Source organism: Littorina saxatilis, linkage group LG17, assembly GCF_037325665.1.
Source record: "Littorina saxatilis isolate snail1 linkage group LG17, US_GU_Lsax_2.0, whole genome shotgun sequence".
Lineage (NCBI taxonomy): Eukaryota > Metazoa > Mollusca > Gastropoda > Littorinimorpha > Littorinidae > Littorina > Littorina saxatilis.
Window position 1 is genome coordinate 26,066,764 of NC_090261.1, and position 26,962 is coordinate 26,093,725.

The 26,962-nt window shown below is 48.2% G+C and overlaps 1 protein-coding gene and 1 non-coding gene across 2 annotated transcripts in view; both read right to left on the reverse strand.

The window, feature by feature from the left end:
• Positions 1 to 1,234: 1,234 nt before the first annotated feature.
• LOC138951981 (delta(14)-sterol reductase TM7SF2-like) overlaps positions 1,235 to 26,962 on the reverse strand; it is a 32,586-nt gene continuing 6,858 nt past the window's right edge. The window contains exons 4-11 of the mRNA XM_070323549.1: positions 26,219 to 26,398; positions 25,027 to 25,213; positions 24,429 to 24,623; positions 23,795 to 24,018; positions 23,301 to 23,469; positions 15,853 to 15,933; positions 15,360 to 15,482; positions 1,235 to 7,621 (exon numbers count right to left, since the gene is read on the reverse strand). Coding sequence (XP_070179650.1) covers positions 7,461 to 7,621; positions 15,360 to 15,482; positions 15,853 to 15,933; positions 23,301 to 23,469; positions 23,795 to 24,018; positions 24,429 to 24,623; positions 25,027 to 25,213; positions 26,219 to 26,398 — 1,320 coding nt within the window. The 3' untranslated portion in view covers positions 1,235 to 7,460. The remainder of the gene's footprint in view (positions 7,622 to 15,359; positions 15,483 to 15,852; positions 15,934 to 23,300; positions 23,470 to 23,794; positions 24,019 to 24,428; positions 24,624 to 25,026; positions 25,214 to 26,218; positions 26,399 to 26,962) is intronic.
• On the reverse strand, positions 21,957 to 22,075 carry LOC138954029 (5S ribosomal RNA). The gene has a single exon (XR_011451696.1). It is a non-coding gene; the product is annotated as a 5S ribosomal RNA (ribosomal RNA).

Here is a 26,962-nt window from a genome sequence, read left to right on the forward strand (position 1 = left end):
CCAGCCTTTATAAATTCAGAATATGGAATTGTGAAATGACTGTCCCTCTGTTTCTATTACTTAATTATCTAATTTGTGGAAATTTGGGTTGCTTTGCTTAGTAGAAAGCCAGCAGCAACAAGTATCGCCCGACCTAGGTGTGTGCATGATGAGGTGGTATCAGCAGGCATGAAAACTGAAGAAAAAAAAAACCTGAAAAAAAAATTCGAAGGCGCGTAGCGCCAAGTTTCACAGGCGCTTCGCGCCAAGACTTCTAGGGGGGTCCGGGGGCTTTTCCCCCCGGAAATTTTTTTTTCAAGGGTGCAATTTGGTGCAATCTGGGGCTATCTGAGCCTTAAAATTGGATTCAAACATGGCCCCAAAATACATACAAAATGAAGCAATCTGGTGCTCATTTGAAAGCAAATCTACTTCTTTTTCAGGCATTAAAAAGGGATTACAACAAGCTGGTATTGTCATGAAATATATATAGAATTTTATATCACTTTCAGACTACTAGGGGGGAGGGGTCCAGGGGCATGCTGTCCCGGGAAAAAAAATGTCAGTGGGTGCAAAATCAAGAGAGAGAGAGAGAGAGAGAGAGAGAGAGAGAGAGAGAGAGAGAGAGAGAGAGAGAGAGAGAGAGAGAGAGAGAGAGAGAGAGAGAGAGAAAGAGAGAGAGAGAGAGAGAGAGAGAGAGTGTCAACTATCTACGACACGACCGCCAACTAGTCTCGGCCCGCTCAAAAAACAATGACCGAGACTTTCAGTAATTCCTTCGCGTGACGTCTAACCCTCTTACGCCATAATGTGACGTCTTCAAATGACGAAATGTTAAAGTTTCTACCACAGACATACACACGCACAAACACACGCACAAACAGACAAAGTTACGACTGATCGCATAGGCTACACTTCGTGAGCCAAAAAACGGAATCGCACAAATAAATCGGATGGCCCATTGAAAATAATCGGAAAAGTCGGAAAAAACGGAGAATTTTCATCGCTGTATCAGCCACCTGCGCTTTTGGAAGAATGACCCAGGTCTTCTACATACCACAGCAGTGGGACATGGATACGCTTTTACAGTTGGCATACAAAGTTGACTTGTGTCTGCTCCGGCCTGGATTCAAACCCCTGACCCAAGCATCACAAGACCAGTGCTCTACCAACTACCAACCGAGTTACCAGGCTGTCAGTGCCAAACAACAGTTTTGTCATACACACACACACACAGATTGCAAACATACAAAGATTTGTTTGTTACAAAAGGTACTTTTATTACATATCTACGACACCTTTCAACATCAAAAGTATGTACAATATTAATTACACTGCTGCTATTACAAAGCAAACCCTGCCTAAATTTACTAAAGAAAAAATGTTTCTTAAGAGCAAATGAGCTATTCTATTGCCATATATGCAAAAGTTTGAAACTACATTGTCTGAAAAATGTGTTTGTCTTAAGAAGCACTTTTTTCTGTACTGATTCATTCTAAGAGTACAGGAATACAGACTATTAGCCATTTGTGTGAGCGAGGGTCACTGCCAATCAGACCTCAAATTCAGCCAACAAAAAAAGAATATGGGAGATTCTGAGAAACTAAAATGCACTAGTCTCTGAACTCAATGATGCCGTTAGCATCTCTTAAAAGAACTATTTAAAGCCATCACTTCTCCAACCAGAACTTCTTTAAAGGAATTTTTAAACCTGTCTTGTAAATGAAGTATTAATAATATGGAATGAATAACACAGGTAAACCATCACAAAAGAAATTGTAAATTTCCACTGTTGCCCCTTTTTCCTTCTTGAACACATTCTTAAATGAGCGTTTACAAGCTCTTTGATTTTTTTTTTTTTTTTTTTTTTTTTAAAGACACAAGTCTTATAGTTTTGATATGACTTTATCATTGTCGAAAGCAAAATTCAAAGTCTTGGGAACTATTTAAATTCACCATCTTTGATTGTCACTCAAACAAAAACAAAACCCACTGTTGTTAACCATCTTTTCCAACTGTTATATTATACTCTTGTTTACATTTTTGACATGCCACAGCATATATTGTACAAACTGCTGTGCATTGGAGATTATGAAATTATACTTTACATTTATCATAAAAATTTGTAAATCAGTTATTGACTAGGTATACAAAATACGTGCGTATTGACAGTACCAAAAATACTTGGATCGTTTACGATAAACATATCGATCACATAATGTATATAGTTATACTTTATACACATGATTTCTTACAGTGTAAAACTTCTTGCACAAGTATTCATAGCCACCACAACTGAGTAGAACAGCTATACAAGTGCTGCTATGGGGACTGGCAGTTTCTTTTTTCAGGGAATGTCCGGTAGCGAATATGTCAAACGGATAATACGCCATTTGGAAATACGTTTCAACAAATAACACACATGTATGAGCTATTCTAATGAATATGAACTATGATACAGGTTATGAGTGCTCCTATCTTCCTCTTGATATAAAAAACCAATTTGCATGATTTTGGTACATCTGTAAATTCAGCACTGGAGACATTATGAAGTATGAGGTTATGAGACATCCAGGATTTGTTATAATTGTTCATTAAAGTAAAGGTCTTAAAATATATTTTTTGGAACTCAAAATACTTTACCCCTCATTGAAGAACAAAAACTGATTTTTTTTTGTTACAACCGATTTTATTTCTTGCTTATGATTAATGTGACACATTGTTTAACTTTAGGAGCCTTCTGAAAATGTCCCTTTTAAAAAAAAAAAAAAAGAATAAAAAGATTAAAATAATAACCACACTTCTGCTTCTTAGGTAATCTTCACAGCGCTTTTCCCAGTGTACAGTTTCCCAAACCGGGTACTAAAAAGTGACCATTTGTTGTACTTCTTCAGCATATGCTTGAAAACCGTTGGATCAATCAGGAACATCCTCTTTTCTTGCTTGTGGAACTAGCAACACTCATAAAAAGGGGACCGAACGAGCACACGGCCCCCCAATAAACACGAACATCAAGATCTACAACATACACAGCCCTCTGCACCATCTAAGCATCGCTACCGCAGACAGATCAGCAGCAAAAATGCAGATTGTATGTATTGGTTGGTATAACATTGTATTATTTAATAATCACTAGAATACCATGTCCGGATGTGTGATGTGAAGGTTTAATTGTTAAAGTATGGTATGAAAAAATATTGTACCTAAATCAGTACCATCTCTTTGATTTTTCTGCTCAAATGATAGCACCTGCCAAAAAGAAATCTGTTCCAATAACTGCTCATCTTTGTTTATTTTCTGCCAAACAAAGCACGCATTTGCATTAAAAAGCCATGCATCCACCCGAACACAAAAAAAGTGAATCCTGCATGAGCTTAGAATTCTTGAGTATTGGAAATGCAGATACGTAAATTTTAGCACATCAATAACTCTGAATGGAAAGCCATATCTGTTTGTTTTTCTTTCACTGATGCTCCCAGAATCTGTCTGCCAAGACTGTGTGCAAAGCATGGGCAGAGAATGTGTGTAGCAAGCTGCCTTGTCAGAGCTGTAATTATGTGAACATCAGTCACACAGCATAAAACCCTGTCTACCAGTTAGCCAACTTCTTGACTCCCTGTGCCTCTCATCCATATGTTCTTTAATCTACATCTAGCGTTTTATTCTTTGAGCAGCCACCATACATTTCCGTCATTCCACTTTGAATGTACTTCGCTCTCAAGAAATATTCCATTTTAAATGACAAAGGTTTTCTGTGGAACAATATAAAGACACTAAGCAGCCAATGTACAACTCCCCATGAAACCGCTGCATCCTTTTTCTGTCGTGTTCCTAAAAGTTTTGATATGAAACATACACATGTATCCGTTTCATCTTGTTCACATATGTCTTCAAACTGAGAATAATTATGTGTAGCAAGTTTGCGAGTTGGAGATGCAAACCCTACAAACATCATTTGTAATATTCAACAATGATTTGAGCACAGGGAGTCGAGAACGCTGGCAAAATCTCTCATAAAATGCACACTGGCCGTTTCCTGTCATTCCCCATGCAGCAAATCCACTCTCAGTTTCACCGACCTAAAAACTTGCACGCTTTTCAAACAAACCAAGTTCTTACCAGTCATCAACTTCAACCTGATCAATACATGTACAACAAACTTCATGCTTCACTTTCCCAGTTGATGGAGCAAACTACTCAGCTTGAAACAGTGCTCAAGTATACAGTAGATCACTTTTGTACACAAGGGAGTCCAAAACGTGGTATTATTATTTTTTTTTTTAAATATAAAAAAATAAACGGAGACTGCTCAGATTATCACCACCTCAAAAACGTTTGAAGCTGTTCAAAAAAGACATTCTAAAAAAAATATAAAAACAATGACATATTCAAATAACTTTTGCTTCTTAATCTTAATGATTGGTAGATTTTCTCGTGGCCTATTTTGATTCCGACTGTACTTTTGTTTGATTTCATAGAACCCACAAACCTATCAAACTTAGTATCATAAACAAGGGACAGCAACAAAATCAATGTGAACAATATTTCATTAGTTAACTCCAAACATGAAGCATGACAAATGACTGAACACAAAAAATGGAAGAAATGAAGTTTTGAACATGAAGCATGACTGAACACAAAAATGAAAAACATGAACAGTTTTGATCATGAAAAATGACAAACCATTGGCGCTATGAACATGCATGAATGAACATCATCTATACTCTTTCTCGCTTGGTAGACACTTTCACTCGCAAACATACATTACGACTACATGTTTTAAAATTTCATGCAAAGCACTCCGCACACAATAAAAAAAAAAATTAAAAATGTACAGGTGATAAAAAACAAAATGAGATTACATCTAACACGAACATAAACATGGAAGCAAATCATTGTACAGCGGAGTTTTGTTTTTGTCAATAAATAAGTTAATCGTTGAATCTGATGGGAAAAAAAGGACTATTTATTTCTTGACTATGCGGTAAAAGGGCCTATAAAAGTAGACCTGGCAAACCATCTTAATAAACAAAGAAATCAGCAATAAACCATCCCATTTTAGCAATATACAATTAAAAATAGCATATGTCAGGGTAGAAAAACATTCCACTTATGTTGCATAGATCTGGGTGATTGAAAACAGGATTATAAGACAGACCGACCCATTAAAATCAATAGTCCTTTTTTAGTTTGAAACAAGCTTCTCTGGATTCCAGACGAAAGAATGCTTCAAGTAAATCCAAAGGAATGTTAAAATATTGAAGAACACCATTCCATAATACTGTATGACTTTTGTAAACCTGAAACAATAGTTATCATGAAGGGGGACCGTCGCGATATAACCTTCGTGGTTGAAAACGACGTTAAACACCAAATAAAGAAAGAAAGAATGAAGGGGAAAATTTCTTTCTTTATTTGGTGTTTAACGTCGTTTTCAACCACGAAGATTATATCGCGACGGGGGAAGGGGGAGATGCGATAGAGCCACTTGTCAATTGTTTCTTGTTCACAAAAGCACTAATCAAAAATTTGCTCCAGGGGCTTGCAACGTAGTACAATATATTACCTTACTGGGAGAATGCAAGTTTTCAGTACAAAGGACTTAACATTTCTTACATACTGCTTGACTAAAATCTTTACAAACATTGACTATATTCTATACAAGAAACACTTAACAAGGGTAAAAGGAGAAACAGAATCCGTTAGTCGCCTCTTACGACATGCTGGGGAGCATCGGGTAAATTCTTTCTCGTCCCAACCAATATGGGACTCCCCCTAACCCGCGGGGAGAGAAGGCGGAAATGATGAAAGTTAAAAGTTTTGATGACCAACCATGATGTAACAACAAAATGAAAGCTTCCTTTCTGAACAGATGATTATGAAGATGGAAATGTGAATGTGCAAATGAAGATGGAAGGAACAACATATGTACAAACTGAAGATCTTAGAAACAGATTTGAAGGCTGTGGTCTGTAATGTTAACTATCTTTGAATCAAAAATGGACACAGCAAGGTCAGAGAACCAATTTCCTTGTTAGATTTCCATGTGAAAAATAAAATCTTTACAATAAAACTTCTTTTTTTAAGAACACCAAGAGAAAAGATATTAACCCATCGAACAAATTGACAATGTTATGGTTAGCTTACTTCAGTGTAGCAGGGATGCGTTACAGTTTTATACATCATTTTCCACCTGATTGCTGACTGGTATACATATTTCATTAACCACTATGACCAGGCAAGTTAATCTACTTTCATTATCAATACAAAAAGATTGATCCATATAACTACAGTATCACACCCCTGAAGGCTGTTTCTGAACTCTCTACGCTGCACTATGAATCAGGTGAGTTCAATGAGTATGTCATCGGTCATGAAACAATACAAAGTGAAACAGCAGTAACTTCCAGTACATACAAAAAGATAATCATGCCAATGACAATGAATATTCAAACACCGGCTGAGTTCTAAACTTCACGATCTAATACCTATACGGCGTGATGAACATGATTGTATTTTGTAACAAAAGACATTAGTATTTAAAATCATGATTGTTGTAGACAGTGATAATTCATCATCAGCAGTAAAAATACGGATTGTTGAAAACTGGGATCGGATGCTGGACAGAAATCATTACTATATTCATAAAATAGCTTATATCATAACTGAGATTGAACAAAAAGAAACGATGAACAATGAAGCCTAACTTAAAGTCATAAGGACTCATTATGCCATAAGATTGTGAATGACATTTCCATGAAAATACACTGCTTAAAATCACCAGTATAAAAATGTGCACATACTGAGCAAGTCTTGAATCCTTGGAATATATAAAGACAAAAATATCTAATCGCACCACTATCAAACACTGCTCAGACACACAAAAGTTGCAAATGTTAGACTGAAAAGCAGATATGAATTGCACATTACAAACATTTCTTCTCTCAAGCTCTGAGCTGTCCCTCATCTCACAGTACATCCATTTTCCACTGGGAAAACTAAAGCCAAATCATAAGGTACTGGAACTGGTTTCAATTATCAAGAAAAAAACACGAGACAGAAAAAAGTTCACACTGTCGAGCCTTCACTACAAAGTATTTGTATGGAAAATTTAGAATCACCGGCTCACACTGTAGTCAAGAATGCATACAAAATGCTTGAGTCCAAAATTTGCTTGTCATGATTCCAGGGAACATTTTGTCAAGACTCAGAAAAATCATGCGAGCTCCTTTGGGAATTTAACATAAAAAATTTAAAAACATTTAAAAAAAACAGAAGATTTTTGATGACAGAATCCTCAATTCTCACACATCTCATGAAATGCTGGACCAAGCTTCTTGGTACATTTCACATAGTTATGACACAAAACCCTCATTGAAAACACAACAAAAAAACACCCAGGTATGCTTGAACCAACTGGCAGCAATCTTTCAAACACTCTGGAGAGACATCTTAGCATGGCAGTTCTCTGGCGGAGAATCTCAGTAGACGTACGGAATTATCCTGTAGCGCACACGCTCACAGTAGCGCTCCCAGCTGGCACCATACTTCTGCTTGCAGTGGGCATCGTCACGACGCTCGCGGTGGACAAGCAGGATGAAGAAGTAGATGGGATAGAAGTAGGGCAGAATGTGACCGAAACCTGCAGAGAGACAAAACAACCAATATTACAAAAAAACTTGAATTTGATAAAGGGCTGCAGGTCCAAATGTTCTTTTTCTATGGTACATCTACACTCAAGTGCAATGTTATGGGAAAAGAAAATAGAAATGAAGGAGATTGTAAGGCTTCTTTTTAAGCCTACTGTCTATATGATACTTACCGAGACAGTACTATTCTTGCACATTATCTATTATAGGCCGAAAAAATTGGACAAAACGCTGCGTGGGTACAATTATCTCCCATAACCATGCGCCACCGTGGATCCCAAGCACTGTCTGAGTGCTTCCCCCTTACAGGATGTAGGTGGCGCGTCCTCTTTCTTTATGAGCTGCAGACCCTCAAAAAGCCCATAACATATCAAGAGGGGAGGCGGGAGGGAAACTCTAATAGTACTGTCTCGGTAAGTATCATATAGACAGTAGGCTTAAAAAGAAGCCTTACAGTCAATATAACACTTACCTCGACAGTACTATTCTTGCACAGAATACCAGAGTGGTGTGAGGGTGATATGTAGAGTATTAAACTCCTTAATCAAAATCACTTAAATCCAAGGATTAAGATACCCAGGCAATTTTCGAACAGTACTACTGTAAAAGAAAATATACCCAAGAAAAATACCTTAGACTGACGTGACCATGCTGGCAACCACTGCTTTGGCAATGCCATACGACTGGTCAAGCCTGAGACTGGAAAAGTCTCGCATATAGTGGTTAATAAACGTGGCTGGAGTCTTCCAGAACGCGACCGCCATTATGCTTTGGAGCGAGGCACCCCGCACGTGCGCCAACGAGGAGCCGATAGCCCGAATCTCGTGTGCCCTGATGTCAGGGACCACATCCACTTGAGCATGAACATAAGCCTGTTTGATAAGCAAGGTCAGCCAACGAGCTAAAGTTTGTCTAGAAATATCCGATTGGTACTTCGGATTAAGCGAGACAAACAGTGACCGCTTAGAAGACCGAAAGCTACGTGTTCTATCCAGGTACACTCTAAGGGCACGTACTGGGCAGAGGAAGCGATCAGGGTCATCATGTTCAAGAGTGGGAGCCAAGGCTTGAATGACTACTGGTTTGGACAACTCCGAGGCATTCTGATTCTTGGCTCGAAAGTCTGGTAGGAAAGCCAACGTCACCTGATGTGTGGTGAACTCAATGTCAAATTCCAGGCCACTCAAAGCTTGAATACCACTGAGTCTACGGCAAGTGGCTAAAGCGATGAGGAACACAGTCTTAAAAGTCAGGAACTTGATACTAATGCCTGCCAGGGGTTCAAACTCCTTGCTACGCAGGAGTTTGAGAACCAGGAAGACATCCCACTTGGGAAATGAAACCCGAGGTTTAGACACCGCTGCATTGCTAATACCCGAAAGGACATTAGCAATGAGGGAGGAACTGATCAAGTGTTCAGGTCTGCGACCAGTAGCAGCCGCAATCGTGGAAGTGATGGCAGATTTGTATCCAAGAAGAGTCTTAGAAGAAAGACTCTTCTTTTGATACACTTCCACCAGGAAGTTGGCCAAGTCCTGTGTTGAGGGATAAAGCGGCTTTATCCCCTTGGACAAGGCGAAGGAGGCCCAAGCTCTCCAGCGTAAGTCATAGAGCTGATTAGTTGATCGCCTCTTAGCGTTCAAGGAAAACTCTACTGAACTCTTGTGCAATCCTAGTGCAAGCAGTTTGGAGCGCACAAGAGCCATGCGGTCAAGCACAGACTCTCTGGACGTGGATGAGGGAGGCCTGATCGAGGCTGGAGCAGACTTCCCCCGTCCAGATTCAGAGGTAGAGGGTCTACGTGGGTGAGACCGCGAAGATCTGGAAACCACGGAGCTGTTGGCCAGTAAGGCGCGACCAAAATCAGTCTTGGCCGTTCCTGCAGATACTTTGCCAGTACCCTCGGAATCAGAGATGTCGGGGGATAGGCGTAAGCATCGAGGAGCCTCCACGAGAGAGTGAATGCGTCCACGTGGAACGCATTCGTGTCTCGAAAGGGGCTGACGTACCTGGGAAGCCGAGCGCTGAATCGAGTTGCGAACAGATCGATCAGAGGACGGTCCCACCTTGCCCACAGACGCCGTAGAACGTTGTGAGCGATGGTCCATTCTGTGGGGAGAACCTGATCGCCCCGACTGAGAATGTCGGCCAGGGCGTTCAGTTTCCCCGGAACGAATTGGACTGACATCCGGACCTGATTGGTCTGGCACCAGAGCAGAATCTCCTCCGCTAACAGGGAGAGGGACCGAGAATTGGTGCCCCCCTGGTGGCGAAGGTAAGCTAGGCATGTGGTGTTGTCCCCGTGGACCAACACATCCTGATCCCGAATCAGGAGGCGAAACTCCAGCAGAGCCCGACGAACCGCCTCCAACTCTAGAAAGTTGATGTGTAGGAGGGACTCCTCCTGGGTCCAGACCCCCTGGGCCTCGTGCAGGTCCAGGTGGGCCCCCCAACCCCGCGTAGAAGCGTCGGTGTACAGGAAGAGAGACGGCCGTCTCGGTTGGATAGGCACCGCAGAGTTGAGCCAGATCGGGTCCAGCCATTGGACTACAGCCTCGTGAAACCAAGGCCCGATCTGGACCAACTCGGTGTAATCGAGAGGCCTGGAAGTCCGATCTGCTACTGCCCGTTGCAGGGGACGTTTGTGTAGCCTTGCAAGGGGCAGCAGCAGAGCGACAGACTCCATGGAACCCAACAGTTCCGCCAGCCGCCTGTGAGGAACAGCGCGGCAAGCCTGAATGGAGAGGATCTTTCGCCTCAGGGAGAGGATTCTGTCCGGGGAGGGAGACACAGTGTAAAGCACTGTGTCGAACGCCATCCCCAAGTAGCAAAACTGCTGGGCTGGCACGAGGTCTGACTTGTGCCACTGTATCTGGAACCCCAAAGCATGGGTCCGTTCCAGGACCTGCCGGGTGTGTTGGAGGCATTGATCGCGAGACTGGGCCAGGGTGAGCCAATCGTCCAAATATTGACGCAGACGCACACCCTGAGCTCTGACCAACGCCGCCAGCTCCTTGACCACCTTTGTAAAAATCAGCGGGGCCAAGGACAGGCCGAATGGGAGGGCCCGAAACTCGAACACTGTGCCCTCCCAAACAAACCGGAGCAGATGTCGGTACCCCGGGGCCACCAGGATGTGGAAGTAAGCATCCTGGAGGTCCACAGACGTGGCCCAATCGTTTGGCCGGATGGCCAACCGGACCGACGAAGGGGTTTCCATCTTGAACTTGCACCTGCGAAGGTACAAGTTCAAGGTGGAGAGGTCCAACACCGGCCTGAACCTGCCGTCCTTTTTGGGGACGGTGAACAGGCGGGAGTAGAACCCCGGAGAAGGCTGAGAAAGGGGGTAGACAGCCTTCTTCTCGACCAACGAGTTCACCTCGTCTTGAAGAGCCTGCCATCTGGCAGGGTCTCGAGGAGGGGGGAACGTCAAAGGTAGAGCGGACAATGGAGGTTGTGACGACAGCGGTAGAGAAAACCCCGACCCCACCACCCTCAAGATAAACTGGTTGGAGACCAGTCTGCCCCACATGTCGCGGGCCCGAAAAAGGGAACCGACGGACGAAAGAGGGGCAACTTGAGGGGGCGTCAACGTAGGGCCGGGACTCACTGAAAATTCTGCTGGCGGGCAGGCGCAGGCTTGCGACCACCCCCCTGGTGGTGCTGCTTACCCTTACCTGTCTGAGCACCCTTCTTCTTACGCTTGGGAGCACGAGAAGCCGGGGCCGCAGGGGGGAACGCGACAGGCGCCTGAGAGGAGGAAGAAGGAGGCAGTGAAACTGGCTTCTTCTTCTTCTTCTTCTGAGGCTGGGAGCTGGAGGTGACTGTAGCACTTCTCTTACTCCCCGCCGACGTCGCCGAAGCAGCGAGGCCAACCATCAGAGAATCAGTGTTCCTCTGGCGTGTGGACTCCACCACAGAACGGACAGTGCCCGGATGAAAAAGGGAAGAAGGCTGAGGAAACGTGTTCCTCAGACTCTTCCTCATATCCGGAGGCACTAAAGAAGTAGCCAGAAAATGATCACGGAACAGGGCCAACAAGTGGACCCGTGTTCCAATGGCCAATTCTGCCGCAGTCGTCACGCACGATCGCACGGCATGCAAAGCCCGATCCACTCGAACCGTGTCAAGGACCCGAGTGGAATCGGACTCTGCCCGATCGGGAGGGTCCAACAGTGTGGACAGCGTGCTCATCCATGTCAAGGCCTGTGATTGGGCCTCGACAATGGAAGAAACGGTGGCCTCAAGATTGTGGAACGAAGCAGAGCTCAGTTCCACCTTCTTGACCGAAGGCACCTCCCCAACGAACACATCACCGTCAGCCCCACCCTGAACACTCGAAGTCTGGAAAGGGAGAGTTCGAGAGTCAAAGGGAAAAGGGAGGGACGAAACAGATTGGACACGAGGAAACAGTGGAGGTGCGCCTCCCGAAGGAAAGCACGGCACTGAATCCGCGTCCTCCCGAGGAACATAGGTCGCGTTCGCACGTGAATCTGTACTCCTCAGGCGATGTGCTGCCGCTTCCACCGTGGCACTAAGACTAGGGTGGAACGCGAATTGCTGGCGGCCGGATCGTTCATAAAACGAGCCGCCGGCAGACGCGGCGTGTGCCTCCCGCGCCCGGGCCGAAGCGGACTCCAAGGACGAGAGGGCGTCGGAGGGAAGGACGTCCTGAAACTGTTCAAACGTCCTTCTAGCTGTGCGAGGGAGAGCCTCCTGCCTCTCGTCCTCAGACTCCACGTCCTGTGTGTCAACCGAAGGGTTGGGAACACTAGACGACAGACGCTTAAGAGAGGCATCCGTGGCGTCAAGACGCCGCGTGATGTCTGTCATGTACTGTTGGAAAGTACGAAGCATAGCTTCGGAAGTTCCATCAGAAACCGGCAAGGGTAGAGGATCAGTGTTAACCTCAGGGCGACCCTGATCCTCCTCCCCATCGTCCTCTGACTCACTCTCCTCTTCACTTCCCGACAACTCCTCAACAGCAGGAGTGTAGGAAGCTTGAGGGGGAGGAGCCGAAAGTGATGAAGTAGACTGTGACGAAACGCCCACTGAAGCAAGAGGCCGCGAAGACCCCTGCCCCAAAGACGAAACGTCTCCAGCAGCCGAAGGGAGAGAACAACAAAAACCCTGCGACTGTTGGGTCAGTCCAGCCAACGAACCCCCGCCATTTATAGACTGAACAGGGACCCATCGGGTCTGATCAGAAAAGAAATGGTCCGGTCCGGTCGGGGGTGCCGATCCGGTCCGGTCGGGTGGTCCGGTGTTCCGGTGGTCCGGTCCGGTCCGGTCGAGTGGTCCGGTGTTCCGGTGGTCCGGTCCGGTCCGGTGGTCCGGTCCGGTCCCGTACCATCCGGAGGTCCCGTTCGGCACAGAACCATCCGTACCCACAAAAGTGTTCGGGTGGTTCGGTCCGGACGTGGAAACACCGTACCATCCGGACCCGTAGGTCCGGTGGTCCGGTGTGTTCCGGTTCGGTGCCAGACCACCCGGACCAACAGAGGTGGTCGGGTGGTCCGGTCCCGACCGGACCACTGGTCCCGTACCGTACCATCCGGACCCGTAGGTCCGGTGGTCCGGTGTGTTCCGGTTCGGTGCCAGACCACCCGGACCAACAGAGGTGGTCGGGTGGTCCGGTCCCGACCGGACCACTGGTCCCGTACCGTACCATCCGGACCCGTAGGTCCGGGGGTCCGGCAAGGGCCAGAGGTACTGTCCCGCACCGGACCCTAAGGTCCGGTACGGTCCCGTACCATGGGTCCCGTCCGGACCAAACCCGGAGGTCAAGTCCAGTCGGGACCCGTGGGTCCGGTTCGATCCCGACCCGTAAGCCTGGACCGTTCCGGACCCTTGGTCCGGACCATCCGTCACCCGAACACCAGACGCTAAGGAATGGCGTGGGGTCAAGACGGTCCGGTCGGAGGTGTCGGTTTGAGCAACAGAAACAATGTTCCCGTCGCCCTGACCATTCGACAGAAGTACCACGTTCTGTCGAACACCTCCACGTCCAGTAACTAGTCGGCCGGAGCGTTTCATAGAGGGACAGCCACCAGTCACACGGACGTCAGAGGGAACCGTAGTAGCAGTGGTCGTAGGCACGATGCCTGAAACCCCTGCCCCCACAGGACCGCCCTGAACGGGGTCAATTCGCATCCCAACCCCAGCGGGGAGGGAATTCATAGACCCCGTCATCTCCTCCGATCTCCCCCCCCATGAGTCCGAGACTACTGTCGAAACAGCAGTAGACGACCCAGCGAGGGAGTTCAGAGGAGGACCCGTGTCCCTCCTGGCTTCCACAGCGGTGGAAACCGAGGAGGGCACAGGAGAGGCACCGGAAAAGAAAGAAGTCGAAACCTGAGTCTCTCCCGTAGCCCCTAGATCAGATTCACCAACCCCCAAAGAGGGTTGGGAATCGACCCGCCCCCGGATTCGAGCCAGGGAGGAGAAGGAAACCTTCCCCCCAGGCTTGAAACCGGGAGGAGCTGAAGCCTGAGACTGAGGGCCGGACAACGGCGTCGAAGGGGGGGAAGCGTGTTCCACGGAAGGAGAAGGAGAAAGACGCTTTTTCTTTCCCCTCGACCTTCCCCGAACCTTCGACGGCGCAGCCCCGCCCGAAGTCCCAGGTTCAAGCCCAGCCTGTTTGAGCAAGCTCGCATTGAGCTTGCTCAAACAGGCTTTCTCCGCCCTCCCTCGCCGCAAACGCAAAGCGTTTGGGGAGGGAGAGTCGGAGCGCCGAAAGGTCCCCCTGTCCGTGCGCAAAACATGACGCTGTGCGCCCGGAGAAGGGTTGCCCCCGGCAGACTCTGGTTCCGTAGAACCAGAGCCCAAAACAAGACGAGACATCCTACCTCGCCCTGTACGTACCCTTAAAAAATAGAGAATTAACAAAATTCAAAGAAAATTAGGTCAATACTCAAGTGAATGAGGCGAAACGAGAAGCAGACGACCGGTCACCACGAAGTAGGACGGTAGGCACGCCGAGTCCGCCACACAACAACGGAGGCACAAGTTGGAAGAAAAACAACGTAGCCTCAAGCCAGAAGTGGAATAACACACAAAAATCCAACAGGTGGTAATCCACACAGAAAAGAAGACTCTAGAATCCAAAATAATCCGGGAGCGCAGCAGAAACACAGCCTACTGTCACGCGCGAAAAAAGAAAGAGGACGCGCCACCTACATCCTGTAAGGGGGAAGCACTCAGACAGTGCTTGGGATCCACGGTGGCGCATGGTTATGGGAGATAATTGTACCCACGCAGCGTTTTGTCCAATTTTTTCGGCCTATAATAGATAATGTGCAAGAATAGTACTGTCGAGGTAAGTGTTATATTGACAAAGATCCCCAATGCTCAAAATACAATGACTGAACAGGTTAGCTTTAAGACTGCAAAAATTACTTCAGTTCGCCAATATTGTCATGGTTTGCATCTTTCCTGCAACGAGTTAATAACATGCAATAATATCAAGGTTTTCCTTTTCACCTCTCCAAAGAACAACTTTTTCAGTGGTTTTAATGATAATAACATTCTTAAAATATTCTTGCTCCCTTACAAGGCCCCATTCATGATCAGTTCTGTGATTGGCTAAAATTTACCATAAGCTGATGGAACAAAACTATAACTGCAACGTTAACTTTGACACAAAAACACAACGAACAAACTGCAAATCAACACGGGGTCACTAAATAACAAACAATGGACATCCCAAAAACGTAGGAAGCAAATACTGACCACACGGTAGAGACCAGGACAGAGCCATGAGCAGGTCGCCAAGGTAGTTGGGTTTGCGGCACACTCCCCACCATCCAGACACCAGCAGACGCTTGCCACTGGGTGTTGGGATTGTTTCCAGGTCTGAAAAGAAGAAGTCAAGTTCAGCAACTTTTCCAACTTTGCAGAACAGTACACACACATTCACACTCATGAAAACACTGCAGCTGCTTCATCTCTATCTTGATAAAAGGGTGTTACTTTTTCTGCAAGAAGGCCCAAGAAAAAATTAGCTGGCACTATCGCACTAAGTAATATAGTAAACAAGCATTGCAACGCCGATAACTACCACCAACAGCACACCCACCAGCTGTTATGTGACTCTGATTTTAGGTGCGACTTTTCTTCCAACAAATGAGATCGTGCCATGATTGGTTATGTAAACAAAGGTTATAAAAACAATGACTAAGCTTCTGATTACATCTTACAGATAATCCGTATGAAGAGAACTTACGTTTGACATTGGGGTTGAATGGGTCTTTCCTGAATTCATTCTTCTGAGAGTTGGCACCACGGAAGATGTAGTATCCAATCACTGCACATGCAAAACAAAATCAATCAGTATATATTCCAATACAATACAAAAAGGTGTCAGCCTGGTTGTAAGGCTTCTTTTTAAGCCTACTGTCTATATGATACTTACCGAGACAGTACTATTCTTGCACATTATCTATTATAGGCCGAAAAAATTGGACAAAACGCTGAGTGGGTACAATTATCTCCCATAACCATGCGCCACCGTGGATCCCAAGCACTGTCCGAGTGCTTCCCCCTTACAGGATGTAGGTGGCGCGTCCTCTTTCTTTATGAGCTGCAGACCCTCAAAAAGCCCATAACATATCAAGAGGGGAGGCGGGAGGGAAACTCTAATAGTACTGTCTCGGTAAGTATCATATAGACAGTAGGCTTAAAAAGAAGCCTTACAGTCAATATAACACTTACCTCGACAGTACTATTCTTGCACAGAATACCAGAGTGGTGTGAGGGTGATATGTAGAGTATTAAACTCCTTAATCAAAATCACTTAAATCCAAGGATTAAGATACCCAGGCAATTTTCGAACAGTACTACCGTAAAAGAAAATATACCCAAGAAACATACCTTAGACTGACGTGACCATGCTGGCAACCACTGCTGTGTGGTGAACTCAATGTCAAAGTCCAGGCCACTCAAAGCTTGAATACCACTGAGTCTACGGCAAGTGGCTAAAGCGATGAGGAACAATTAGTCTTAAAAATCAGCAACTTGATACTGATGCCTGCCAGGGGTTCAAACTCATTGCTACGCAGGAGTTTGAGGACCAGAAAGACATCCCCCTTGGGAAATGAAACCCGAGGTTTAGACACCGCTGCATTGCTAATACCCGAAAGGACATTAGCGATGAGGGAGGACCTGATCAAGTGTTCAGGTCTGCGACCAGTAGCGGCCGCAATCGTGGAAGCGATGGCAGATCTGTATCCAAGAAGAGTCTTAGAAGAAAGACTCTTCTTTTGATACACTTCCACCAGGAAGTTGGCCAAGTCCTGTGTTGAGGGATAAAGCGGCTTTATCCCCTTGGACAAGGCGAAGGTGGCCCAAGCTCTCCAGCGTAAGTCGTAGAGCTGATTAGTTGATCGCCTCTTAGCGTTCAAGGAAAACTCTACTGAACTCTTGTGCAATCCTAGTGCAAGCAGTTTGGAGCGCACAAGAGCCATGCGGTCAAGCACAGACTCTCTGGACGTGGATGAGGGAGGCATGATCGAGGCTGGAGCAGACCTCCCCCGTCCAGATCCAGAGGTAGAGGGTCTAAGTGGGTGAGACCGCGAAGATCTGGAAACCACAGAGCTGTTGGCCAGTAAGGCGCGACCAAAATCAGTCTTGGTCGTTCCTGCAGATATTTTGCCAGCACCCTCGGAATCAGAGATGTCGGGGGATAGGCGTAAGCATCGAGGAGCCTCCACAAGAGAGTGAATGCGTCCAAGTGGAACGCATTCATGTCTCGAAAGGGGCTGACGTACCTGGGAAGCCGAGCGCTGAATCGAGTTGCGAACCGATCGATCAGAGGACGGTCCCACCTTGCCCACAGACGCTGTAGAACGTTGTGGGCGATGGTCCATTCTGTGGAGAGAACCTGATCGCCCCGACTGAGAATGTCGACCAGGGCGTTCAGTTTCCCCGGAACGAACTGGACTGACATCCGGACCTGATTGGTCTGGCACCAGAGCAGAATCTCCTCCGCCAACAGGTAGAGGGACCGAGAATTGGTGCCCCCCTGGTGGCGAAGGTAAGCTAAGCATGTGGTCTTGTTGTCCCCGTTGAAAATCAGAGGGGCCAAGGACAGGCCGAATGGGAGGGCCCGAAACTCGAACACTGTGCCCTCCCAAACGAACCGGAGCAGATGTCGGTACCCCGGGGCCACCAGGATGTGGAAGTAAGCATCCTGGAGGTCCCAGACATGGCCCAATCGTTTGGCCGGATGGCCAACCGGACTGACGAAGGGGTTTCCATCTTGAACTTGCACCTGTGAAGGTACAAGTTCAAGGTGGAGAGGTCCAACACCGGCCTGAACCGGCCGTCCTTTTTGGGGACGGTGAACAGGCGGGAGCAGAACCCCGGAGAAGGCTGAGAAAGGGGGTAGACCGCCTTCTTCTCGACCAACGAGTTCACCTCGTCCTGAAGAGCCTGCCATCTGGCAGGGTCTCGAGGAGGGGGGAACGTCCAGGGTAGAGCGGACAATGGAGGTTGTGACGACAGCGGTAGAGAAAACCCCGACCACACCACCCTCAAGAAAAACTGGTTGCAGACCAGTCTGCCCCACATGCCGCGGGCCCGAAAAAGGGAACCGACGGACGAAAGAGGGGCAACTTGAGGGGGCGTCAACGTAGGGCCGGGACTCACTGAAAATTCTGCTGGCGGGCAGGCGCAGGCTTGCGACCACCCCCCCTGGTGGTGCTGCTTCCCCTTACCTGTCTGAGCACCCTTCGTCTTGCTTGGGAACGCAACTGGCGCCTAAGAGGAGGAAGAAGGAGGCAGTGAAACTGGCTTCTTCTTCTTCTGAGGCTGGGAGCTGGAGGTGACTGTAGCACTTCTCTTACTCCCCGCCGCCGTCGCCGAAGCAGCGAGGCCAACCATCAGAGAATCAGTGTTCCTCTGGCGTGTGGACTCCACCACAGAACGAACAGTGTCCGGATGAAAGAGGGAAGAAGGCTGAGAAAACGTGTTCCTCAGACTCTTCCTCATATCCGGAGGCACTATAGAAGTAGGCAGAAAATGATCACGGAACAGGGCCAATAAAGTGGACCCGTGTTCCAATGGCCAATTCTGCCGCAGACGACACGCACGATCGCACGGCATGCAAAGCCCGATCCACTCGAACCGTGTCAAGGACCCGAGTGGAATCGGACTCTGCCCGATCGGGAGGGTCCAACAGTGTGGACAGCGTGCTCATCCATGTCAAGGCCTGTGATTGGGCCTCGACTGTGGAAGAAACGGTGGCCTCAAGATTGTGGAACGAAGCAGAGCTCAGTTCCACCTTCTTGACCGAAGGCACCTCCCCAACGAACACATCACCGTCAGCCCCACCCTAAACACTCGAAGTCTGGAAAGGGAGAGTTCGAGAGTCAAAGGGAAAAGGGAGGGACGAAACAGATTGGACACGAGGAAACAGTGGAGGTGCGCCTCCCGAAGGAAAGCATGGCACTGAACCCGAGTCCTCCCGAGGAACATAGGTCGCGTTTGCACGTGAATCTGTACTCCTCAGGCGATGTGCTGCCGCTTCCACCGTGGCACTAAGACTAGGGTGGAACGCGAATTGCCGGCGGACGGATCGTTCATAAAACGAGCCGCCGGCAGACGCGGCGTGAGCCTCCCGCGCCCGGGCCGAAGCGGACTCAAAGGACGAGAGGGCGTCTCAGGGAAGGACGTCCTGAAACTGTTCAAACGTCCTTCTAGCTGTGCGAGGACGAGCCTCCTGCCTCTCGTCCTCAGACCCCGGGTCCAGGTCCTGTGTGTCAACACTAGACGACAGACGCTTAAGAGAGGCATCCGTGACGTCAAGACGCCGCGTGATGTCTGTCATGTACTGTTGGAAAGTACGAAGCATAGCTTCGGAAGTTCCATCAGAAACCGGCAAGGGTAGAGGATCAGTGTTAACCTCAGGGCGACCCTGATCCTCCTCCCTATCGTCCTCCGACTCACTCTCCTCTTCACTTCCCGACAACTCCTCAAAAGCAGGAGTGTAGGGAGCTTGAGGGGGAAGAGCCGAAAGCGATGAAGCAGGCTGTGAAGAAACGCCCACAGAAGCAAGAGGCCGCGAAGACCCCTGCCCCAAAAACGAAACGTCTCCAGCAGCCGAAGGGGGAGAAAAACAACAACCCTGCGACTGTTGGGTCAGCCCAGCCAACGAACCCCCGCTATTTATAGACTGAACAGGAACCCATCGGGTCTGATCAGAAAAGAAATGGTCCGGTCCGGTCCGGTCGGGGGTGCCGATCCGGTCCGGTAGGGTGGTCCGGTGTTCCGGTCCGATGCCGGACCATCCGGAGGTCCCGTTCGGCACCGAACCATCGTACCCACAGAAGTGTTCGGGTGGTTAGGTCCGGACGTGGACATACCGTACCATCCGGACCCGTGGTCCGGTATGGTCCGGTTCGGTGCCAGACCATCCAGACCAACAGAGGTGGTCGGGTGGTCCGGCACCGGGCCATCCGGACCCGTAGGTCCGGACCCGTAGGTCCGGTACCATCCGGAGGTCCTGTTCGGCACCGAACCATCCCTACGCACAGAAGTGTTCGGGTGGCTCGGTCCGGGCGTGGACGTACCGTACCGTACCATCCGGACCCGTAGGTCCGGTTCGGTGCCAGACCATCCGGACCAACAGAGGTGGTCGGGTGGTCCGGACCGGTCCGGTAGGGTGGTCCGGTGTTCCGGTCCGGTCCCGTACCATCCAGAGGTCCCGTTCGGCACCGAACCATCCGTACCCACAGAAGTGTTCGGGTGGTTCGGTCCGGACGTGGACACACCGTACCATCCGGACCCGTAAGTCCGGTGGTCCGGTGCCAGACCATCCGGACCAACAGAGTTGGTCGGGTGGTCCGGTCCGGACCGGACCACCGGTCCAGTACCGGACCATCCGGACCCGTAGGTCCGGTCCGGTCCCGTACCATCCGGAGGTCCCGTTCGGCACCGAACCACCCGTACCCACAGAAGTGTTCGGGTGGCTCGGTCCGGACGTGGACATACCGTACCATCCGGACCCGTAGGTCCGGTTCGGTGCCAGACCATCCGGACCAACAGAGGTGGTCGGGTGGTCCGGACCGATCCGATAGGGTGGTCCGGTGTTCCGGTCCTGTGGTCCGGTCCCGTACCATCCGGAGGTCCCGTACGGCACCGAACCATCCGTACCCACAGAAGTGTTCGGGTGGTTCGGTCCGGACGTGGACCTACCGTACCATCCGGACCCGTAGGTCCGGTATGGTCCGGTTCGGTGACAGACCATCCGGACCAACAGAGGTGGTCGGGTGGTCCGGTTCGGACCGGACCACTGGTCCGGTACCGGACCATCCGAACCCGTAGGTTCGGTCCGGTCCCGTAGCATCCGGAGGTCCCGTTCGGTACCGAACCATCCGTACCCACAAAAGTGTTCGGGTGGCTCGGTCGGACGTGGACATACCGTACCATCCGGACCCGTAGGTCCGGCATGGTCCGGTTCGGTGCCAGACCACCCGGACCAACAGAGGTGGTCGAGTGGTCCGGCCCCGACCGGACCACTGGTCCGGTACCGTACCATCCGGACCCGTAGGTCCGGTGGTCCGGTGTGTTCCGGTTCGGTGCCAGACCACCCAGACCAACAGAGGTGGTCGGGTGGTCCGGTCCCGACCGAACCACTGGTCCCGTACCGTACCATCCGGACCCGTAGGTCCGGGAAGGGCCAGAGGTACTGTCCCGCACCGGACCCTAAGGTCCGGTACGGTCCCGTACCATGGGTCCCGTCCGGACCAAACCCGGAGGTCAAGTCCAGTCGGGACCCGTGGGTCCGGTTCGATCCCGACCCGTAAGCCTGGAACGTTCCGGACCCTTGGTCCGGACCATCCGTCACCCGAACACCAGACGCTAAGGAATGGCGTGGGGTCAAGACGGTCCGGTCGGAGGTGTCGGTCTGAGCAACAGAAACAATGTTCCCGTCGCCCTGACCATTCGACAGAAGTACCACGTTCTGTCGAACACCTCCACGTCCAGTAACTAGTCGGCCGGAGCGTCTTATCAAGAGGGACAGCCACCAGTCACACGGACGTCAGAGGGAACCGTAGTAGCAGTGGTCGTAGGCACGAAGCCTGAAACCCCTGCCCCCACAGGACCGCCCTGAACGGGGTCAATTCGCATCCCAACCCCAGCGGGGAGGGAATTCAGAGACCCCGTCATCTCCTCCGATCTCCCCCCCCAGAAGGCCGAAACTACTGTCGAAACAGCAGCAGACGACCCAGCGAGGGAGTTCAGAGGAGGACCCGTGTCCCTCCTGGCTTCCACAGCGGTGGAAACCGAGGAGGGCACAGGAGAGGCACCGGAAAAGGAAGATTTTAATGCCAACTGCACCCGGTGTTCCCAGGCGGTCACCCATCCAAGTACTAACCGGGCCCGACGTTGCTTAACTTCGGTGGTCGGACGAGAACCGGTGTTTACAACGTGGTATGGCCGTTGGCTGTCAAAACCTGAGTCTCTCCAGTAGCCCCTAGATCGGATTCACCAACCCCCAAAGAGGGTTGGGAATCGACCTGCCCCCGGATTCGAGCCAGGGAGGAGAAGGAAACCTTCCCCCCAGGCTTGAAACCGGGAGGAGCTGAAGCCTGAGACTGAGGGCCGGACAACGGCGTCGAAGGGGGGGAAGCTTGTTCCACTGAAGGAGAAGGAGAAAGAAGCTTTTTCTTTCCCCTCGACCTTCCCCGAACCTTCGACGGCGCAGCCCCGCCCGAAGTCCCAGGCTCAAGCCCAGCCTGTTTGAGCAAGCTCGCATTGAGCTTGCTCAAACAGGCTTTCTCCGCCCTCCCTCGCCGCAAACGCAAAGCGTTTGGGGAGGGAGAGTCGGAGCGCCGAAAGATCCCCTTCTCCGTGCGTAAAACATGACGCTGGGCGCCCGGAGAAGGGTTGCCCCCGGCAGACTCTGGTTCCGTAGAACCAGAGCCCAAAACAGGACGAGACATCCTACCTCGCCCTGTACGTACCCTTAAAGACCGAGAATTAACAAAATTCAAAGAAAATTTAGGTCAATACTCAAGTGAATGCGGCGAAACGAGAAGCAGACGACCGGTCACCACGAAGTAGGACGGGAGGCACGCCGAGTCCGCCACACAAAAACGGAGGCACAAGTTGAAGGAAACACAACGTAGCCTCAAGCCAGAAGTGGAATAACACACAATAATCCAACAGGTGATAGTCCACACAGAAAAGAAGCCTCTTAGTCCAAAATAATCCGGGAGCGTAGCAGAAACACAGCCGGTCTGACACGCGCGAAAAAAGAAAGAGGACGCGCCACCTACATCCTGTAAGGGGGAAGCACTCGGACAGTGCTTGGGATCCACGGTGGCGCATGGTTATGGGAGATAATTGTACCCACTCAGCGTTTTGTCCAATTTTTTCGGCCTATAATAGATAATGTGCAAGAATAGTACTGTCGAGGTAAGTGTTATATTGACAGAAAGTGTTTTATCTTCCTGGTTAATTTCACAGCTGCAAATGTCTCCTGAATCAAGACTTTCAGTTTCAGAGTACACAAAAGTAAACGTCAACCTAACATTGCAAGTTGGCGAAAGAATAAATCATTTAATTTACTTGTCAAATGAAAGAATGATTTTACAGTACAAACATCCCTAAACAATTCAAAAAGCAGTACGGATGGGTGTGAAAGGCATTAACAAAATACATTCATACCATTGAGTAGAGCAATGGGTGCAAGGCAGTACCAAGGCAGGTTGAACCTGCTCTCCAACAGGAAGCGTGGCTGCAGGCAGTAGAGGAAGGGCACCCAGGCCAAGTCACCGAACGCCAGCATGAAGCCAAAGCCGTCATGCACGATGTCCATCGTTGTCAGAATAGCATCCTGTGGCAAAAAGAAATGAAGTTGGTAAATATCTGTAGGCTAACAAAATGTGTACATAACCCACTGATTTTATGATCACGGAAATGCCCTATTCATGAGATCATATAATAATTTTGCAGTAACCAATCACAAATAACATCTGAACAAAAATTAACTGCACAAACTTTGCTTTAGTTCAGACCGTTTTGACCCTCAGTGACAGACGCACATTTTCAGCAATGAGCAAAGAAAAATGACAAAATAAACTAAGAATAAATGAACAGAAATACAACATACATCCATCAAAGGAGGCATAATGTCAAACAACTGCATGCGCAAGCCTCACCTCAAACCAGAGAGCGTCAGCCACATAGATGAACTGGAAGACGACCACCATGGTCAAGGCAGGGGGGAAGGTGCCGTCTCTCTGGTACGCTTCAAGCAACATGGCCAGGTTCAACACCACCCAGCCGATCAAACCTGGACGCAGTTCGCAGAAGAACTTGAGATCCAAGGGGCCTATCCTGGGGTTCAGCTCATGGCCCATGAAGAAATCATAGATGACATTTCCTGTAAAAAAATAAAATAACAAATGTGAAATTTAATTACAAAATCCACAGGGATTCATGACTAAAGTAGATGCACAATTCTGTGAGGATATATACAGGGCAAAACAGAGTAAAAGTGATGTTGTACTTAGCACTGTGACCATCACCACTTGGAGGCATATTATCGACCGTGCAGAAGCAAATCATAGTCGAGTGCCCATCTCCAATTCAAGTTTTTTAACAATGCTCACACAGGAATCTTGCACAGGGCAATAAACACTCTAGAAAGTGAAAAAGAACGCCAACATCCCATCAATGATCAAACAGTAGCGTAGCATTTGATGAAAAGGATAACAAGGAAAAAGGTTCTGAATGTTTGAACACTTCTATAGCACAGATATGCAGACAAACACAAGTGCCACTCCCACCCACCTGAGTTGCCAGGGGCAGCAAGCTTGCTCTGGGGCACAAATCTGGACTTGATGTAGAGGAAGAAGCTGAGAAGGAAGCTGAAGACGACGGCTGTGGTCATCACCTTGAAGAACTTCTTGTACACCAAGGTCACAGGCACCTTGTAGTACACACCCACTCCCACTGCAAGCAAGCTGACCAGCAAGGCCAAGAAACCTGCACAAAAACAACATACAAACACATTTCACCACTGATCTCACGAACAGTGTGACTACCTAATTTTGGATCAGTCTGGGATTCAATAATGTTCATCCCTCCATTTCTGACAAATAACCATCAGAACGAGAACTTATAACTCTCCTGTATGATGTTCAATGTCCAGGCAAAGTCTAATGTAAAACCAGAAATTGTACTAAAAACTTGTACTCTGAGCTATGCACAGGAATCTTACGAAATCAACTTTTAATTTCACCAACACTGTTTGATCAAACCAAGTGCCCCCTCTCGGAAATGAAGTTATAGAAACTTGAAAGATTCAACACACCTGAAAACCCTCTAAACTAAATTCAGCCATGAGCTGAACCACATGCCCAGCACCTCTACCACAATCAGAACATACCGTTGAGACGATACTTGAGACGTTCACCGGACTTAAGCGGCTGGCCGTCCACAACACGACCGATGGGCAAGACAGCCAGGATTGCTTGGAAGACGAACCAGCCGAGGAAAATGAGGGTGGCTTGAAAATCCACCACCGCGGCCAGACTGCTTGGCAGCTTGGGAATCTCCAGGATGGTACATTTGTTCTGAAAACACCCATTACAAACTCTTATTTCCTGCATCAAACTGACTACAAGCATTATTCAGGCCTGGGAATGAGTAAAATTGGTTAGGGCGTATTGACCTGAACATTTTGGGTTTTAAGCATTTTTAAGGGCACACAGAGGCTCTTTTCTTACACAATTAGAAAAGGACTTGGTCGTATTTACGACGAAAGGCGTATCATTCCCAAGCCTGATTATTTTGTAGATAGGTGCCCTAGAAACAAGCGACAAGAAACGGCACTGATCAAAGGTTAGTTTCATTGTTAGTATCACCAAATATCTTGATCCAGCACGTTACACTGCCTGTAGCGCAGGGACCATAAAGTATAAGTTACCCATTTCCACTTGACAGTTCAATTATAACAAATGTAAAATTACCTTTGTTAAGCAGAAAAAAGAGCCTTAAAAACAATAATAATGTACATCTACGGGCAGAAACAACAGCATTCAACCCTTCTACACAGTGAAACTTCTGTCGTTTTGTGACATTTCTAAAAAAAAAATAAAAAAAGTATATCGTCTTATCGCTGCCTCAATTTGACGTGCTTTTTCAACATCCTGCTTAGGAATCAGAAAGGGATAACTTTCATCTTCATTGGCAACATGAATCACTACTAAAATCAGCCACTGTCCTGTCCTTCATATTTGTAGCTCAAAACCATCCCACCACCATTAGTTTTATAATAATTAATATGAAGCAATTTATTTTTAAAACCATTCATTTGTACACCACATGCAATGACATCTCTGCAAGAGACCGCACAAAAACAGACCACTGATGCAGAGAAAAGAGAAGCTCAAACAGTCCACTAATGCAGAGAAAAGAGAAGCTCAGAGTTCTTACCCAATAACTTAGCTGATGATTCAGTTTAAACACAAAAGTTCCATGTGCACATAAGTAACATACAATGTACCCTCCAGGAACAAACGCCCACAAACCTAAACCATAATACAAAGTCAACAACATCTAATGTTTTTCATACTTACATTCCTACAGGCCAGATTGACAAGATACACAGTGGCAGGCAAGAAGAAGATCATGAGGAAGGCGCCTATAGGTCCACCAAACTCATAGTTCTTTGTGCGCTGCGCCGGCTTCTCCTTGTCAGACATGGTGGTCCGGGCTTGAGCAGTGATCTTCTCTACTGTCTTAGAAGAGCTGTGTTTCTGAGGAAAGAAACAGTCACTTTTAAATACCATTTCAAGGTATATTTAAGAACTCAGCAAAAGTTATTAGATCAGTTTAGGTATTTGAATGCTACTGCTAGGGCAGAAACGCACCTATACACATCCGACTTGCACATACAGACAAATTAGGAATGAAAACAAAGATATATACAGGGGTCGACACTAACTTATTTGGCCTGGGGCCACACTGGCCCCAAAGATGGAAATTGCTGGGGCGGAAAACAAAAATCTGGGGCCCACTCTCAGTATTCACGTGCGGCAATGCATTGTCTGTTTTTCTTCATCGTACTGAAGCCAGGGAAATTCTTTCAACTACTGTATTTGACATTGAAATTACGACAGCGCTTCGTCGGTCTCCTTTTTTCGTTTCTCTCCACCCTGTTCTTCATCTTCATTTCCATGTCTTTTTACACCAGGGATGTGTCGCCCCATTTTGTGTTTGGCATTTGAAGGCGATACTTATCTCTCACGCTAAAGAGTGCAATCTGAGAGTTATTTCCCTTGCGGCATTGTCCTTCGACGATTTCAATGTTTTTTTTTTCT